The 18,489-nt window shown below is 44.8% G+C and overlaps 2 protein-coding genes across 2 annotated transcripts in view; one reads left to right on the top strand and one right to left on the bottom strand.

Moving 5' to 3' along the window:
• Positions 1-330: 330 nt before the first annotated feature.
• Positions 331-15,186, bottom strand: CHCHD4 (coiled-coil-helix-coiled-coil-helix domain containing 4). The gene is made up of 3 exons (XM_007950614.2): positions 15,015-15,186; positions 3,191-3,289; positions 331-632 (listed from the first exon to the last, which is right to left on the bottom strand). Exons 1-3 carry the CDS (start codon positions 15,184-15,186, stop codon positions 331-333), a joined length of 573 nt encoding a protein of 190 aa, XP_007948805.1.
• Positions 15,187-15,693: 507 nt separating this feature from the next.
• Positions 15,694-18,489, top strand: part of TMEM43 (transmembrane protein 43) — a 17,854-nt gene continuing 15,058 nt past the window's right edge. The window contains exon 1 of the mRNA XM_007950604.2: positions 15,694-15,705. Coding sequence (XP_007948795.1) covers positions 15,694-15,705 — 12 coding nt within the window. The remainder of the gene's footprint in view (positions 15,706-18,489) is intronic.

Raw genomic sequence — 18,489 nt, 5'->3', positions numbered from 1 at the left:
CTACTGGCTAATGATTTTTGGTTGCTGAGAATATTCAGCCCATTATTTTAAAGTAGTAAAATTCAGGGCACTCTGAGAAGAGAGAATTCAACGTGGCAGCTACATTCGCTCATAGGTTTACATTAAACACATAGACATACAACCCCTGTTTTTTTCAGTGTATCTGTCAAGGGGCCAAGATCACTGATCCTCAAAATAAGTTATTTTGTACATTACAGTGCACAGAACAAAGAAGAAAAAACACTTTCTCTGAGTAACCGAAAGGCATTTTGTAAAGGTCCGTATCAATCTGAAATGGAAGGACTAGAGCCCAGTGTCTTGTGGCCTTCATTAGCTTGAGTCCTCATCTTTTTTGGATGCAGTAGCCTTAGTGGGAGTTGTTTCCTCTAAACCTTCTGGCTTCTTCTCTTCCTCGTCATCATCATCATCATCCTGGGGATAGAGGTCTGGGTATTTCTGCATGCATTCCTGCATGGCCCGGAACTGGTCTACACAGTCTGATCCCTTGACATCCTCTGTGCTGTAGTGGAAGCAGGAAAAGGCTGACTTGAACTGCTCCCCACAGGGGCCACTGGCCATTCCTCCAAGGCACGGGCAGTTCCAGTTAATGTCACCATTTGGTAGTATCAATCCTGGAACAGAAAGATGGAGCAAGACATGTAAGAGAAACTTTCTAAGGTTACAGAAAAAGTAAAAACAAGTCTTGTCCATACCACTTGGAAGGTACAGAGCAGTATAAATCATCACCTGAGGGCATTCACTGGTGAGCCTGCCTCTTGTTGCCCATCAGGTTCCAATGCCTGGCACAAACCCAGCACTCCAATGGTGCACTAAGAGAAGCCACCTTTAGCATCTTTCCTCATAGCCAACACAGAACTATAGTCTAAGCAATCTCCAGAGCTGTGCTCCAAGAACTAAATACTGAAAACCATTTAATCCAAAGGAGCAGCAATCATTTGAATGGTTAGGGAGAAGCTTTTTGAAAGCCCTAACACTTCCAATCCCTGGCCCGACTCCTATGCAAATGATCAGGTCCAGATCATCCATCAGTGTGTGTAGTCCTCAAGCCCCTCCTGCTCTGAGACTACTCTTAGAAACTCAGCAGTCTGGGACTAGTAAAAGAAAGGAGGTAGATCCTTGTGGGCTGATATGGAAAGATGTCCAAGACATGTTGTACAATGAAAAGACTAGTGGCAGACCAGGACAGTATGATTCCATTCATGTAAAGATAAAAAACTTGGAGGACTAGATGGATTTGTATTTTCAGTGGTACATACACTTCCTTTTGAACTTCCCACCTTTTCTTATCTTTGACCCTGTTCACATCTAAAAGTATTTCCTGGTTTTCCAAAAGGCTTTTAAGACAATCGTTTCATTTTCAGCGTCACCATCATAGACCTGAAAATGAGATTCAGATAGAAGTTTCTTACATGAATCTTCTACAGATATGAAATACCTGGTGGAAATATATGATTTTTCACTCCAGGGGAAGTACCATGGTGTGTGGCACGCTGAACTAGTGTCCAATAGTGTCTAATATCCTAGGTCCTAGGATAAGCCCTACCTCTTAATTCTATGTCAGAAGATGATCAAGGAATCTCCTGCTCTTTGTTTGTAAAACGGGGATTCACAGCGGAGATGTTCACTGGCACTGCCCCCTGAGCAGGCAAGTCAACACTAGCCCCACTGACAGCTGGAAAGCAAGTTCTCCTGTATTAGCCCCACTACCTTACTCAGTACATTGTGCAACCTTTTGACATCTTCTGCCATAGGTACTACTAAGCCCAGTTTATACGTGAAGTGTCCATGGCTCAGTGGGGTCCAAGTCAGTAGTGAATTCCTAGAGCCAGCAGGATCCCTAGAGTTTTCTCAGGGTAATCTCAGTGTTGGAAAAACACACATAAATGCTGCCCCCTGGAGGTTCAAATCTGCTATGAAACCTGTGCAAGTAGCTTCCAAAACAGGTAATAGATGACATTCTACAAGAGTACTTGGTTCTTTATTTCTCCATAGAATAAGATAGCTCCTCCTCACCGAGAACATTTTATAGTGCCAATCTATACTTTAGGGACATAGATGGTAGCTTTGGCATATTAAATCAAGCCTGCCCTGGGATGTAGTATGCTTTCAAATATACAGTCAAGGGCCTGCAGTCTAGTCCCTATCACTAACTTCATTAGTCAGTCCCTAACTCTTGGCTCTGTTTTCCCATTAGGACCAAGTGATCTTTAAGGCCCTCCTGGCTTTCTGAATCTTTGAGAATTAATTCTGCCTTTTTCTTTTGGCACTCTTAGCTGTTTGAAGCACTGTTTTTGCCAGAGCACTCGGGAGCTGGGACACAGGCAGCTGGCATAAACTGGTGGCCCAAACAGTCCACTTAGTAATTTTGCAATGGAGAGCTCAGAGTACCACAGGTCTCTGGATAACAGAAGTCCATGTGTTTTCTATGGTTCTTTGTAAAATTACTCACTACAAAGCATTGTAAATGCAAATAAATACCTAAAGGGTATGAGCAGAGATATCTAACAGAAGCAGACAGACCAGTAACAGACACAAGAAGAGTGGGAACTGGAGAATGCCCAGTTTAAAGGCAGGCACAATTACATTTTTAAAAACACTGTGAGACAAACAAAATAAAGTCCTGATTTGTCCAGCAGCCTGTAATGAGCCTTGAGTGAACTTTTCATGCCAGGTGCTGGCTGGGGCTTCTCCAAGGAGCAGAGACTTTGCCAACCTCACAGAACATGTGAATGACTGCTTGCTTATGGGCTGGCTTGCTATGTAGATGTGGCAGAATAGTCTGGAAGCTTATGGAACAGGAGGAGCCCTGCCACCTGTAACTATGAGAATCCACTGACACCCTGACATCTCCCCCACAATGTAATCATTGTAAAGCATCAGACCTGTCAGTGCAAGAACTTGCAAGAGAAAGGGGCAGAAGCACTTCTGTGAGGAGAAACTCTGGTGCTCTGGCCTAACAACCATGGTAGCAAATCAGACCGAGGCTGGAAAGCATTCAGACCCCTCACACCTCTGAGGGAGATGGTCACCCTATCCTGGGAGACTATCCAAGACTGAGAAGAATCTCTCAAAGCCCAGTCTTGACTAGTGAAATATGGAAGGAATCATGAATTTCAAAAGCTTTCCCTAGTCTGTGGTTGTGAGCCCCTGGGAGCTACACGTCACTCACCATGTTCCTCGTATGGATCGTTGGGGTCATCAGCCACCAGCTCTGCACTGCTTGGAGTTTCGTGGTCTTCTTTGGTCACAAATATGATTCGATCCTTCCCTAGCATTTGGAGGACAGAGGAAGAAATGTTTCACTCAAGAACAGTGTAACAGTCCTAAACCCACAGCAATCATACAAACCGAGTTTGAAGAACGTCCCTCTGAAACTTCAAATTAAAGGGTCCCATCAAATGGTTCTCCCCTGGGCTGTGTAACTGATGGGTGCAGGGTTTATAAGGCACTAACTACTGCTGAGTGCCTCCTGCTGGAACAAAAGCTCCATTGAGGGCTGGGCAAGAAGGAAGACAGCCAATTTAAGTCACTAAATCAGGACTGTGTTAAATGGGATTCAGTTCTCCATGGGTGAAGTCAAGCACTGAGCCCTCCTCCCAGCTTGCTACCATGCAAGGTTACCCCTGTCTGTTTTCCCCAAAATGTGACCTGCCCAAGCTCAGAGCTAGAATTTGAACCCAGCTTTGTGTCTCCAAAGTCCACATTTTATGGTCCTTTTCCTGTACCCTCTCATCCCCCAATAATAATGAAACCTGATACTGATACCACCATAAGGTTGCCACTGTCCTGTGAACTCTGTGTTCCTCAGGTATGAATGTATGTTTCACAGAACAAATACTGACCCAATCCCCACCTAAGCTTAGAATCATGTGAGTATTTGCTGAATGAATAAACCTACCTGGTGAAGAGTGAGGAAATTCCATAGCCCTAATGACTACCCAAGGTGTTCTGATGGCACACTGGATAAAACATTGAGCTACTAACCAAAAGGTTAGCAGTTTGAACCCACCAGCTGCTCCGAGAGACAAAGATGAGACTCTCAACTCCTGTGAAGATTAAAGCCTTGGAAATCCTATGGGGCTGTTCTACTCAATGGCAGTGGGTTTTTGCTTTACTAACTACTCATTTTGATATATGGCACAATGGGACCTCATTTGGAAGTGGCTGGGGAATGACAAGCAATTAGGAAGACTTCTCCAGACACTGCCCAAAATAGCCTTGAACAGGGGCACTAGAGACAGGGCTGCAGTCAGTGAAAGTTAGCTACTGCAGGGGCAGAGGTCAAGCCTGCAGAAAAGTGGACTCTGAAAGGTGCTGGCATTTTCTCTGATTATGCCAACCTTTCTTGTTTTTCCTTTTTATTTAGGATAGTTCAGTCATAAATATGCTAAGGGAAACCAAGGGAAAAAGGACTGGATCCATACAGGGTTGCAATGCGTTGGATCTGATTCTGTGGCAGTGAGTTTGGTTTTTGGTTTTTATTTGAGGAAGAGGCTGGGAGAGGGAGAGGTGGTGGCAATGAAAATCAGAGTGACACCATGGGTGAGGGCAGTTCAGAGACAGAGGGAAGCACCTTGGTGCATCAGACCCTTTCCACACCTGCTCAGTGTCTCCCACATGGAGCAAAGTAATGACAGTTAGCCCTTGGCACTCACAGGTACCGAACCCCACCCCACCCCCACTCGAGGTTTTGGCTGGTCTCTGCCTAGACACCTCATCTTATCACAAAGAAGACTCCTTTCCCTGGAAAAGGACTGTGTCCCCAGTTGGGCCATGTTAATGTGCCTAATGACCTTGGTAATTCTGGCCAGTATTCAAAACATTCAAAAGCAATCTGCGAAAGTGCTGACCACTAAGCAGAATAAGCCGACACAAATTTCTCAGCTCAATTTCTAACATTTGTTTACAAAGATCTGTTTGGCCCAGTCACAGGCCCAGAAGGCAGGGGTGCAAACTAGCTGGATATCAGAGGCTGTAGGGCCTGTGGTGTAACCAGGCCTGCTCTAACCCAACAAAAGCTGAATCCAGCTCTCCGGGAAGCCCATGTTGCTCACAGCAAGGGTTGGGAATCACTAGCCTAGCACTATCCTACCTGTATGTTTCAAGTCCCTCCCACACAGCAAACTCCTCAGACAGGCTATCTAAACATTTCTCTGAGAGCACAATTCAAACCAAATAGCCAGTAGAACAGTAACAACTACATCTTTTAAACACTTACACCCTGTCCGATGCCTTTTACAAATGTCAGCTCACTTCATCTTCACATCAACAGGGTTGATGGGTATTATTTTTACCTCCTTTTTACACAGAGGAACCAGAGGCTTCAAAGAAGGAAGAAATTAGCCTAAAGGCACACAGATGTGTGATGGGCCAGCAGAAACACAGCCCTAGCCTAAAAGACCCAAGTGTGCTCTGGATCCTCACTGATAGGCTGTCCACTGTGGGCCGTCCTAGCCCAGCTGACTGTACCCCAGGCCCTTGCCTCTGGAATGGTTAGAGACAATGTTGATGCAAGCACAATACTTACATATCTCTCACTGTGAAAGAAATAACTTGTCATAAAATGGCTGACAATTGGGGCTAGAAGGCCATAAATAACCAGCTAGACTAATATTTCTCATGAATCCTCAAGAGTTTCTTAGCAATTCTCTAAAGAAATAAAAATGCTTACGCTTTCATTTTTCAAGGTAATCTAAAAGATCTGTAGTAAATAGTTTCACAAGGTAAATACAAATAAGCCTGTGGTCACCTTGTTTACTGGGTACTCTGTCCCTGTCAGGAACTGTAAATTAGAAAACACGCTTTGGCAATGAGATACCATCTTGCCCCAGCACTCGCAGCAAACTTCAACGAGACAGAAAATAACAAATGCCGGCGAGGATGCGAAGAGACTGGGACTCTCATACACTGCTGGTGGAACTGTACAATGATACAACTGCTGTGGAAAGCAGTATGGGGATTCCTTAAAAAGCTGGAAGTAGAAATAGCATTTCACCCAGAAATTCCATTGCTAGGTATATATCCTAAACAAGTGAGAGCCAGGACAAGAACAGACATATGCACACCCATGTTCATTGTAGCACTATTTACAATAGCCAAAAGATGGAAACAACCTAGGTGCCCCATCAATAGAAGAACCAAACTACAGTACATACACACAACGGAATACTATGCAACCCTAAAGAGTAATGTAGAATCTGAAAAACACTGCATAACATAACGTAGATGAACTTGGAAGATGTTATGCTGAATGGAATAAGTCAATTGCAGAAGGAAAATACTGTAGTCTATTACTATAAAAAGTCAAGGAAAAGTTCATATATGGGGGAAAAAAAATTATCAGGCTTTGATTCTGCAAGACAGTGCCATAGGGTTGGGAGAAAGACGCCAGCCACACTTAGGAACAGAATCTTTGACGTGGTGAAAAAAATGTCAAATTGTTCACTTCAGGTTAGTAAGCACAAGTAAGCCCAAGTTTATCTTGTGTGGTGCAGTGAACTACTTGGTATGGCTCTCCTTAGCCATAGTCTTTGTGATGCTCACCAGATGACAGGGTAGAACTATGCATGCAAGCTGGAAAACGAATAAGGAAGACTGATGCTCTGAACTGTGGTGTTGGCAAAGAATATGGAAAATACCATGGAGAGCCAGAAGAACTAACAAATCTGTCCTGGAAGAAGAGCAGCTGGAATGCTCCTTGGAAGCAAGAATGGCCAAACTTTTTTCATCTACTTTGGTCATGTTGCCAGAGGGGACCATTCCCTGGAGAAGGATATCATGCTTGGTAAAGAGGAGGATCAGCAAAAAAGTGGAAGGCCCTCAATGAGATGGACTGACACAGTGGCTGCGACAATGGGCTCAGGTATAACAGGATTGTGAGGTTGGCGTAGGGCCGGGCAGTGGTTTGTTCTGTTGTACATATGGTTGCTGAGTTGGAACTGACTTGATGGCACCTATCAACAACAACAGATCTGCTTTACTTTTCTTCAGCTTCAACTTAAATCTGCACATGAGCAGCTGATGCTCTGTTGCACAGTTGATCCCTGGCCTTTTCCAGACTGATGATACTGAGCTTCTCCACCATCTCTTTCCATAGATGTTGTTGATCTGATTCCTGTGTATTCTATCTGGTGAGGCCCACATGTACAATCAATATTTATGTTGTTGAAAAAGGTATTTGCAACGAATAAGGTGTTGGTCGTGCAAATTTCTATCATACAATCTCTGGTATCATTTTTATCACCAAGGCAATGTTTCCCAACTACCACCGCTTCATGGTTTCTAACTTTTGCATTCCAATCACCAGTAATTATCAATACATCTTGACTGCATATTTGGTCAATTTCAGACTGCAGAAGTTGGTAAAATCTTTAATTTCATCTTTGGCATTAGTGGTTGGTACATAAATTTGAATATTAATAGTATTAACTGGGCTTCTTTGTAGATGTATGGATGTTATCACTGACAGCACTGTACTTCACTATAGACCTTGAAATGTTCTTTTTGACCATGAATGTGATGCTGTTCCTCTTAATTTTCACTCCTGGCCCAGTAGACCACATGATTGTCCAATTCAAAATGGCCAATACGAGTCCATTTCTGCTCACTAATGCCTAGGATTAATGTTGTTAAATTGAATTCTGTTAGCATTCAATCCATTACTCTGTTTAGTTTTAGAGACGGTAAAGACTGCAAGCATTTATTTATATGTAAGCATTAGGTTTCTTGGACATTTATATAACATAATAATAAAAGAAATAAAATACTAACTATAATAACAATACTAACAGGTCCACAAAAGAGCCTTGGTGGTACAGTGTTTAAGTAATTTGAACCAGTAGCTCCATAGAAGAAAGATGTGGCAGTCTGCTTCTATAAAGATTACAGCGTTGGAAACCCTATAGGACAGTTCTACTCCATCCTACAGGGTCGCTGAATCAGAATTGACTCCATGGCACACAACAAGGGGTCCAAAATAATAATTTCTGTCCTTTGGAATTGATACATACTCAAATTCAAGAAGTGACTCCATACTGCTGGACTGATGGTGACAGAATCCTTCAGGAAGCTTTTTAACAGGCCTGGGACTCAGCCTCAGGGATGTTCACTCACTACCTCTTGAAAACTGAACCCACTGTCCTGCTGCATCACTACTGGCTGGTCACACAACCATCTCCTCAGTGGCTCCTTATGTGGTAAGCTCACAGCATCTATTTACCCCACGCTCTGTCCTCCTGTGCCCAGTTTCCATATGTTTGCCTAACTGCAGCTTTCCCTGTATGGGTCAAAGTATACAGTCCTATGGCCCTGCACAGCAAACATCTGGATTGGGTTCCTTGATTCCTCCACTGGGACCACTGTAGGAATGCTGTGGTGGGGTGTCTGATCTCCTCTAACTTCACGATGGGTGTGGAGAATCACCATTAGCAGCATCAGCCTAAGGCTGATTGCAATGTGGTGAAGGTCAGACTTGTCTCCCCTCTTCACCTTTTTACCAATTTTGACACCATGGCACTCTACTTCTCTGCTATGTTTGATAATCAACTTCACTGGCCACACAGAACTCACAGTCAATACTTATGATTATGGGGTTTATTAGGGAATGAACAGGTTACAATTCAGGATGAGGTACAGTTCTTTGGTCATGACAGCCTCTTCTCAGCTGTGCTCAGACAGGCATTTCTCCAGCCCTTGGCCCCACAGGCTGGCTCAGTATCTACCCTGCTCAGGCAAGTGTTAAAAAGCTCTTTAGCTTCACTGATAAGTGCTCAGAGGCTCCCCACTCCACCAGCAAGCCTCCTGCCCAAAGGCATTCAGCTCTCAATCCTTAGGCTGGGAAGCCCACTGCACCATCTTGCACTTGTGTCTTGCTTCTATTGCCTCTGCTGCTGCTTCTCGCCATCTTTTGCTGTGTCTGGTGTTACAGCTCTTTGTCTACTGGGTCTAAAAGGTTCCCAGTGCAGGTCCAAAAGACATGCTCTACTCCTGTCTCTTCTCATTGGTGGTCAGATCCAACCCCCTCTGCCTCTGGGATGGTTCATTTTAAGACCAGCAGGATGGCAAAACTGACTAATCCTCTTATTAGGGTTCCATACACCTTATTTGCATGGTCCCAAATCTACAAGGGTGTCATGCCTCTTTCTTAAATTATTAGTAATGCTCTCGGTGGGCCGTAAGCACCTCATCTACATAGTCATTTGGTGAGAGTTACAAAGACTATGGCTAAAAGGAACATACTGAGTAATTCAATGCATTGCACGCACTCTAGAAACAGGTTCATCACTCTCAGCCAGACAGAGTTCAGAAGACTAGGCAATCCCAAACTTTCTTTCTGTCTAAGAAGACCTCAGAGACTTACATTACACTACTATATATTCAACTAATGGTTTTGATAAACTTCAACTTAATTAAAAGGTATGTAAACACCTACTAAGTAAAATACCCAGTGGAAGATGCAAGAACCACCTAGGCACTTGAAATCTGCAAGATGGTCCAGCTCAAACTATTTTTGCTAACCTAATTATGGAATTAAAGTGCTGATGAGGGAATCAAACATCAACTAAGGATCCCAGTGGGACGCCACTGTACACTAATGTGTACTAATGAGACAACTGCAATGATGCATTTCATTCAGATTACAGCATGGTCAGACATACCCTGGTTCTACTTCTGACATACTTACTAGTTGTATCTTGCCAAGGGCAAGGTATTTAACCTCTGAGTTTGCATTTCCTGTACAATGTACAATGAGATTAAAAACATCATCCACCTCACATGGCTGTTGTGAAGATTAAATAAAGTGGAAACCAAAACTCAACTCTGGCACATGGTAGACAATGAATGCTAGCTACAAGGTTTTTGTTTTTGTTTTTCCTATTTAAGGATCAGATACACATACGCAACAATGGGAGATCTGCACCCCAGCCAGAAGGAGCAGGACTCAGGGATTCGGGGACTCCCATGGAGTCCACATTTGAGTGAAAACAGACAGGGATAGCCTTACATGGTAGCAAACTGACAGGGCTCGGATAGGACATACTGGGTGCTCAGTATTTGCTGAAAAAGTGATCAGAAAAACTGAACTATAGATTAAAACATGTAGACCAAGCTCCACAAAGGGGAAAAAAAAAAAACAGAAATATCACCATTAAGTGGGTTAGAGAAAAAGACCCTTGGGATGGAGGTTTCAAATCCCCAGGAAGATAAACATGACCACATATGGGATCTTTAAACACCAGAATCTCTCAGTGTCACCATTCCAGAAGAAGTACCTTGGGCTGCAAAGGAAGCAGTTTCTTGTCTCCCCCAAGAATGCTCCCTCCCCAGGGTCAATGCTGGAAGAGAAGAACAGTCACCTGCCTTATTATTTTCTGTGCCTTTTGAGCTGAGTTGATTGAATGCACTTCCAATGCAACTCCTACTACTTTAGCTGATGTTCAACCTAAGAAATTAAGATCTAAGGCCCAGGGGAAAACTGGCCTGGCTAGTCTTGAGTTGTGCCTGTGGTATATTTTGAGTGAAATAAAGGCATTTTAAGAATGATAAATTGGGCTGTCCAGACTTTCATGTTTAGAATCTAACTACCTTAAAAGACTCAACTCCACTATATTCAGGTGGATCAAGTACACTGAAATTCAATTCAACAAATATTTTCTGAGCTCTTAGTCTGCATCAGGTACCTGGCTAAAATTTGGAGAACAGAGATGATAACCTTGTAGCCCTTTAAAAAAAAAAATACTAAACTCACCGCCATTGAGTCAATTCTGACTCACAGTGACCCCTACTGGTTTTCCAAGGTGGTAAATTTTTATGGCAGTAGATTGCCCCATCTTCCTTGTGCAGAGTAACTGGTAGGTTTGAACCACCAACCTTCTGGTTAGCAGTCAAATGCCTTAAGCACTATGGCACCAGAGCTCATTTTGTAGCCGTTTAGAACGCTAAAATTGAAGAGAATTGCGAGGAAGAAGGCATGTGTCTGTAAAAGTATAAACAGCTCTACTACACTATAAGAATAGAAGCCTTCATTACCTCTTACTCTGTGCTGGACTTGGGAGTCACAGCTGAGTAAGACACAAGCGTCTAATAGCTGGGAAAATCATTTCCATTCTAGAAAGAGGCCTTAGGGAGGGACCTCATCCAGGGCAAGTTCCCTCCCCGACAAAGAGTTTCAGGTAGGGGAAGAGGGGATGAGACTTTCTAGAAGGAATCACACAGGCAAAAGCTGAAAGGCAAAAGGTGGTTCTAAGGTGATGGTGTTCACTCACACATGATTAGAAGGGGCGGAAAAGGTTTTCTTCAGAAATGGTATTTGAAATGAGCTCTGAAGCCCAGGAAGCCTCCACTGACCTCACAGGACCTTTCATTACACTATCATAGCACACTAGGCTTTTCCTTCATGTTACTTATCAATTTGGAATTACACATTCATCTGTTGGTACTTTAATGCCATCTTTTCCACCAGATGGCAGAGGGCAGATTGTGTCACCTTTGTCACTAATATATGACCAATAGCTGGCACATAAGGGAGCTCTGGTAGCATAGTGCCTAAGGCACTTGACTGCCAATGAGAAGGCTGGCGGTTCAAACCCACCAGCCACTCCTCGGAAGGAAGATTGGGCAATCTGCTTCTGCAGTGATACTGCCTCAGAAACCCAAGGAGGGGTCGCTATGAGTCGGGTCTGACTTAATGGTACATAAAAACAACAACAAGCTGGCACTAACAATGCACAATAAATATTTGTTGACTGAACAGGAGCAGGTAGGCTCAGCCTAAGAGAGGAAACCAAAAAAAGGAGCAGTGTGGAGATGATACAGGTAAATGTGGGCTGTCAAAGGCCAAAGAGCAAGGCAGAATCCACACTGCTAAACATCTTAAATACCAAGCTAAGGCCTTTAACCTGAATGCTGTGGTATGGGTGGATTCCTGGAGTATATTAGCACAGGCAAGTGATCCACTCAGAACAGATGGCAGACACGTGCGTGGGTTCATTCAATAAAAGATTTGCATACCTATTTTACAGCCGGCCCTGGACTGGATGCTGGGGATAACGTCCATCTAATGCTCTCAGCTTAGTGGGATAGACAGAGAATAAGAAAAATGAGGAAAAAATGAACAAAATAATTTCAAAGCACTTAGGATGTAAAAGGAGTCTTGGTTGTATACCAGTTCAAGTGTTCAGCTGCTAACCAAAAGGTCAGTGGTTTGAATCCACCAGCTGCTCTGTAGGACAAAGATGTGGCAGTCTGCTTCCTTAAAGAATATAGCCTTAGTTATATGAGCTGAACATTTACATTAGGTAGATACACTCCTTGGAGAGATCAACCATGGGAGAATGAAAGGGCTGTGTATACACAGGGAGACAGCTGTGGGTAGGGGGCAGCAATGCATGAGAAGGAAGTGGGAGGAGAGCTGTTGCACTGTGGGAGATTACAGTCAATGTTGAGACAAAGTATATATGAACTGCTATATAGAAGATGAATTTGCTTTCACTCAAATAAAAATAAAATAATAAAAAAAGATTATAGCCTTGGAAACTACATGGAGCAGTTCTACTCTGTCCTATAGAGTTGCTATGAATCGGAATCGACTTGAGAACAGTGGGATGTGTTTGGTTTTGGTTTTAGGGTATAAGACACAAAGGATCAGAGAAGGCCTCTCTGAGGAGGTAATATTTCAGCTGAATCTTAAAGAATGGGAAGAGCTGGAGGAAGGATGCACCAGGCAGAGGGAATAGCAAGGAGACCAGTTTGGCTGATGTAGTGAGGTGGTGATGGAGGAGGAGGCTGATAGATAGGAAAGGGTTAGATCACATAAGCTCTTACAGAGTAAAAGAGCTGGGGATCATTTTTCTAAGTCCCATGGGAAGCACAGGAGCTCTAGTAGCTCCTGTGCCTTAGTGCCTAAGGCATATGATTGCTAACCAGATGGCTGGTGATTCAAACCCACCAGCCACTCCTCTGAGGGAAGGGGCAATCTACTTCTGTAGAGATACCACCTTGGAAACCCAAGGAAGGGTCACTATGAGTCGGAATAAACTTAATGGCAGTGAGTTTGGTTTTGGTGGATGGGAAGCATAAAGGATCAAAAAAACCCCAACTCACTGCTATCGAGTCAATTCCAACTCATAGCAACCCCCACTGGGTTTCCAAGGCGGTAAATCTTTATGGAAGTAGATTGCCCCATCTTCCTTCTGCAGAGCACCTGGTGGGTTTGAACCACCAGTCTTTTGGTTAGCAGTCAAATGCCTTAGGCACTGTGCCATCACAGCTCTTTCTGTACCACCAAAACTCCTTAAAAGCATCAGTGGGTAGGAAAACAAAAAGTTAGAGGATTTTTAGGGGACAGAGGTGCAGATAACAACTGAAAAAGGCCTGGAAGGGAATGCTTTTAATTCTCATCCCCAAACTAAGGACAAGATCTTTGAACCAAGAAAAGCCAGGGCTCCATGCTTTGGTGGCAGATGGACACTGCTGCCACTGCCCTTCCTTCCCTGAGAAACTGTGACCCCTATAAATTCCTTAAAAACAGAAGAGGTGTTATTTATCTGCAGAAATTATTTGCTCAAAACTTACTGAACAAAAATTATTTGCTAAATGAAGTAAACTAGAGACTCAGATAAAGGGAATTAAAAACAAGAAATTTACTGTCTAACATAAATTGGTGTGGGCAGAGGACTTTTGTTTATGACAGACTTAACTAAGTATTAATGGAAATAGCACTCATTAGAGACATTAGAAGGAGCCCTGGTGACACAGTGAATAAGTGCTCAGCTACTAACTGAAAGGCTGGTGATTCAAACCCACCAACAGGAGAAAGATGTGGCATCTGCTTCCATCTGTTAACAGCTTTGGAAACCCTCTGGGACATTTCTACTCTGTCCTATATGGTTGCTGAGTCGGAATTAACTCCATGGCAACAGTTTTTTTTTTTTTAGAGATATCAGTGAGTATGGTGGCTTTATGTCCCAGGGAAGGAGAAGTTCTAGAAGACTAAGATACTGGGGAAAAGAATGATAGCATTCTGGAAGGAGCTCTGCCCCTAAGGGGCTGTACGTTCTTAGGTAGGTGAGCCCTTTTGGGCTTCAGGTTCCCTTAGTTATGAGGGGTAAGACTATTCATCAAAGAATCTCTAGGTGAGTTTCAATTCTTAAGTTTATATTCTTAAGTGTCTGTCCACCATTCCCATCACTTCCAGAGTTGTTTCATGATTATTTGCTGAATGAATGAATGCCAACTTTTCATTTTACACAGTTGGAAAGCAGGACCTGGAAGTAGCAGGTGGCAGCTCAGTTAATGGTAGTATATGGAGAGACCCTCAGACTAACCACTGGGTATGCTCCAACCTTCTGAGCTCTTGAGTTAGAGATTAACACACGGAAGTAGAAGGGTGTGGGTGTTGCAAGGCAGGAAGCCTTCCGTGTAGATGACCTTAAAGAATCCAGGTTCCAGATTGGATGGTACAATTCAGATTACCCAGGCTCATATCCCAGTTCCACCACATACTGGCCATGTTAACTTAAGGCAAGTTACCTCCTCTGTGTCTTACTTTACACTTCGGTAAAATGGGGATAACAGATGTTGACTTACAAAGATCACCGAGAGACCAATGAAATAAACCATGTCAATGCTTCTTGAAAATGCTCTCATAAATAGTAGGGGCTAACAACTCTTCCCATTGGAAGTACTTTCACCATTCCCGCACATAACCTACCCGAGTGGCAACTTTTCGGAATAGTTACAAGATGCATCCAGTATGGTAACACGTGGTGTGTACTGCAAACAATAGTAATAATTAACACCAAATAATCCCGAAATACATGCCAGTAAACATGCACAGCATTTCTCGTACACCCTCCGGGCCTAGTTCATGAATCTCCCACGTGCTCGTTGATCTGAGGCCAGGGTTCGAGCCTCTCAGTGACCTTGGACAAGCCCGTTCCTCCCAGAACCACAGTTTTCTCATCTGTAAACCAGAGTGACTCCGCAGGGCAGACGGTCCCCGGACGTCCAAGTCTGCGCCTCCTCTTGCCGCGACCGGCCAGGGGGTCGCAGGGCGCCGGGGCCTGCAAAGGCTGTCCCAGGTCGCGTGTCCCCTGCAAGCCCTTGTAGGCCGGTCTCCACGGCAGCCTGCTCGTCGTTCCTACCTTCTTGCCGGCAGTAGGCCATGGCGCCAGCCGGCACTCAAACTTCGCAGCCGGAGCGGCGGCAGCGGGTCCACGCCTTGACCTCTCCTCAGGCAGGACGGGCGAGTCAGAGGCCCGCGCGGTCCCGCCCCCTCCAGGCCTGCCCGCCGCGCGCCTGCCTCCGCGTCCTCCCAGCCCCGGCCGCCCCGCTCAATTCAGAACTACAATTCCCAACAGGCCGCACATCTGCAGAAAGGACTTCAGTGCGCAGGCGCATCAATGAGTTCCCGCGTGTGTTGCAACTTTGTGGCGATAGCATGGGACTCCGGACTGCGACTGTTTGACTATGGACTGCATTTTCCAGGAGTCTTTGCGGCGCGCATGTTCAGAAGAATGGGGTCCTTGGGGCGGTAACTCTTCAGCGAGTCCCGCCTTGTCCTGGCCCTACGCTATTAGAAATTTCGGGCCGGCAAGAGGCCACTGAACTCGCGTCGTCAACTTCTTTCCTAGCTGAGCAGAGCGAGGCTGCTGCAACGAGCCGGGTGCCATCATGGCCGCGAATGTGAGTGTCTCCTACTCAGCCGGCCAACGCCCAGACTTCCCCATAACCCAGGGGCATCCGATCCATTTTATCTGTCGGCTTTCCATCTTCCTTTTCACGTGTGTCTATGTCTTTCGGTAGCTAATTCATCTGTTTATGTGCCTTTAGCCTCTCCAGCCTTCATTTGTCTATATTCGATATTCCGGCTCTTCCTCGGGTCGCGCATTTGTAGGACCGGAAACCCGGGTACTGTCGCTACCGACCGTGGGATCTTCTTGTGCACGCACCCCTTCCCCCGGGACCCCTCCTTTCATTCACAGTTTACACATGCGCCCTGGTTTGTTAGCGCCGAGTTGATTCTGACTTACGGCGACACAATGTGAGCAAATTGGGGTTCTCAAACTTGAGGAATGTGAGAGATGGATGGGAGTAAAGAGAGAGGGTCTGTTTGTGGGGAGGGTGGAGCTAGCTGTCCAGCAACGGACAGGGCTGGCTGGACGGAAAGTGAGTTCCAGGGATGTATGCAAATCGAGACCCTGATGCTGCAGAGGGTCTCGGGTTGAGTTGGGACGCAAGAGTTGGGAGTACCGTTGAGAAGGAGCGTTTCCCAACTGCTAGGCTTCTCCTCGATTAGAGATGCCCTGGCTTAAGGTGGTTCCCTTCCAAAGGCTGCCCTCTTTTCTTTGCAGCCAACCTTTATCAGGAGCTTTTCCATTTAAGACCAATATTCATTCAACAAACCGAGGAGCAGCACCTCCTGTGAGGGGTGCTGGGTGTGGGAGAAGCTGGTGACTCACCACTCCTCTTTGTGAAAGCTTCTCTGTAGCCAGCCTGGGCCCTCTGCCAGCCCCAGACGCACCCTCCCCTGGCCTATTACACTCTCTTTCCATACACTTTCTCTGTTCCTCTGCCACCTGAGAGTCCAGAATTTGTCACCCATACAGCTCTAGCATGCTTTTCCTCAGGTTAGAGTTGTCTTGGGGGAAGTGTGTGTGTGATGGGGCTAGAATCATACCTAGAAAGGCCTCCGAAGTGGTCCATGGGTTTTCAGAATTGGAGGCCCAAGATCAGCTGGGAGAGGGTGCAGTCTGGAGGCCAGCCTACTCGTGGTAGGTGGACTCCTGTCTATTCCTTCTCCCCCCATATGTTACAGATGAAACTCTTTCCCAGCAGGGGTAGGGACTCGCCCCCAGATCTTGCAGCCAGCTTGGAGGGCTTCATCATGGGAGGGTGCAGAAGAGGGCATGCACTAGAGTCAGGCAGATCTGGGAGCAAATCCAGATTCTTCCATTTAGTAGCTGTGTGGCCTTAAAGCTGTTTGGTTTATGTTTCCTCTTCTCTAAGATAGGATCAGTAATGGTTTCACTCTTAAAATTTGCTGTGAAGTTTAAATGAAGCTGTGCTCAGCACAGTATCTAGCACATAAATACCAAACTAATTGCCCTCAAGTCGATTCCAACGCATAGCTACCCCCCATTGGATTTCTGAGGCAATAAATCTTTAAGGAAGTAAAAAAAAAAAAATCTTTACGAAGTAGATTGTCCCATCTTCCTTCTTCAGAGCAGCTGCTTGGTTTGAACTGCCAACCTTCTGGTTAGCAGTCAAATGCCTTAGGTATTGTGCCACCAGAGCTCCTTTAGTAGATGCTTAATACATGGGCGGAAAAAAAATCTGTCCTCACAGTTCAGCACTCAACGTCTATTTCCCAGTCCTGGTGGGCATAGACCATCTTGCATATGTTGGGACCTGATACTTTGTCAGGTAACATAGACTCACTTGGGTATCCCCTACAGCCAAGCCTAGGTTGATTCATCCAGTAGCTGGGTGCACATTTATAGAAGAGACCACATTGAAGATAGAGGGGTAGAGCAGAGAATCTGTACTCAATATAACATCTTCTCTGAGGGAGGTACCATACCATCTTATTTTTTAAGTGAATAAACATTAAAAGAAATGGAGCAGTTTGCCCAGGGTCACACAGCTTGTGATCGGCAGAACTAAGATTTGAACCCACTTCTATTTCCAAGGCCTACATGTCGACCTTCGTTCCTGCCACTTTGCCTTAATCCCTGAGATCTGGTTATTTGTCATTGAGGATAAATAGGCCTCCATGTGTACTGGGAATTTCAATTCAGAATGTGGGATGTGTGTGTTACGTCAACTCTTATCCATACCCATAACATGAGAGTGACTCACTGTGGTTCTCTTCCCTCCTTCAAGGTAGTTTTTGAGCCCTTTATCCTGATAGTGGCTTCTTGAGGTATGCTGAGGGGAGGCCAGGGCTGGGCTGGAGCTGCCCTCTTCCTTCCTCTATCACTGCCTTTAGCTGTCTTCCAAAGTTCACCAGACATTATAGTCAGAGAAGTATGCATGCAGTCTGTAGCAGAGAGGTAGGTAGCCTCTAGTTTGCCTGGATTTGAATCCTAGATCAATCCATCTTTTATTGACTATGTGATCTGGGCAAGCAGTTGAACTTTGATTTTCTCATCTGTGAAATTGGGGTAGTGTTGTTACCTACTTCCTTGGGCTTTTCCATATTGCTATGTGGTAGACTGGAAACTTTACCATAGTCATTATTATCGTGATTAGCTCCACTAATGTTTCCATGATTGATCTGTGGCAAGAGGCAGTGGAAAAGCTCAATATCTTCAGCCAAAACCAGGCCAGGAGCTCATATGCAAGTTCAACTTGAAGTTAAAGACAATTAAATCAAGTCCAAGAGAGCCAAAAATATGATCTTGAATATATCCCTCCTGAATTTAGAGATCATCTAAAGAATAGATTTGATGCATTGAACACCAACGA

The sequence above is a fragment of the Orycteropus afer genome, unplaced genomic scaffold (genome assembly GCF_000298275.1).
Source record: "Orycteropus afer afer isolate SDZICR_OR568_19922 unplaced genomic scaffold, OryAfe1.0 scaffold00282, whole genome shotgun sequence".
NCBI classification, from domain to species: domain Eukaryota; kingdom Metazoa; phylum Chordata; class Mammalia; order Tubulidentata; family Orycteropodidae; genus Orycteropus; species Orycteropus afer.
Note: the sequence above shows the minus strand (reverse complement) of the source record. Positions and strands in the feature narration are given on the sequence as shown.

What these genes read in the sequence shown, in the direction of transcription:
- CHCHD4 (XM_007950614.2), bottom strand. Translation starts at nt 15,186, where the DNA reads ATGGCCTACTGCCGGCAAGAAGGTAGGAACGACGAGCAGGCTGCCGTG. An exon ending in GACTTGGACGTCCGGGGACC is followed by an intron (nt 3,290 to 15,014) that starts GTCTGCCCTGCG and finishes TCCAAATGCTAG; the next exon opens with GGAAGGATCGAATCATATTT. An exon ending in CGATCCATACGAGGAACATG is followed by an intron (nt 633 to 3,190) that starts GTGAGTGACGTG and finishes TTTCTGTTCCAG; the next exon opens with GATTGATACTACCAAATGGT.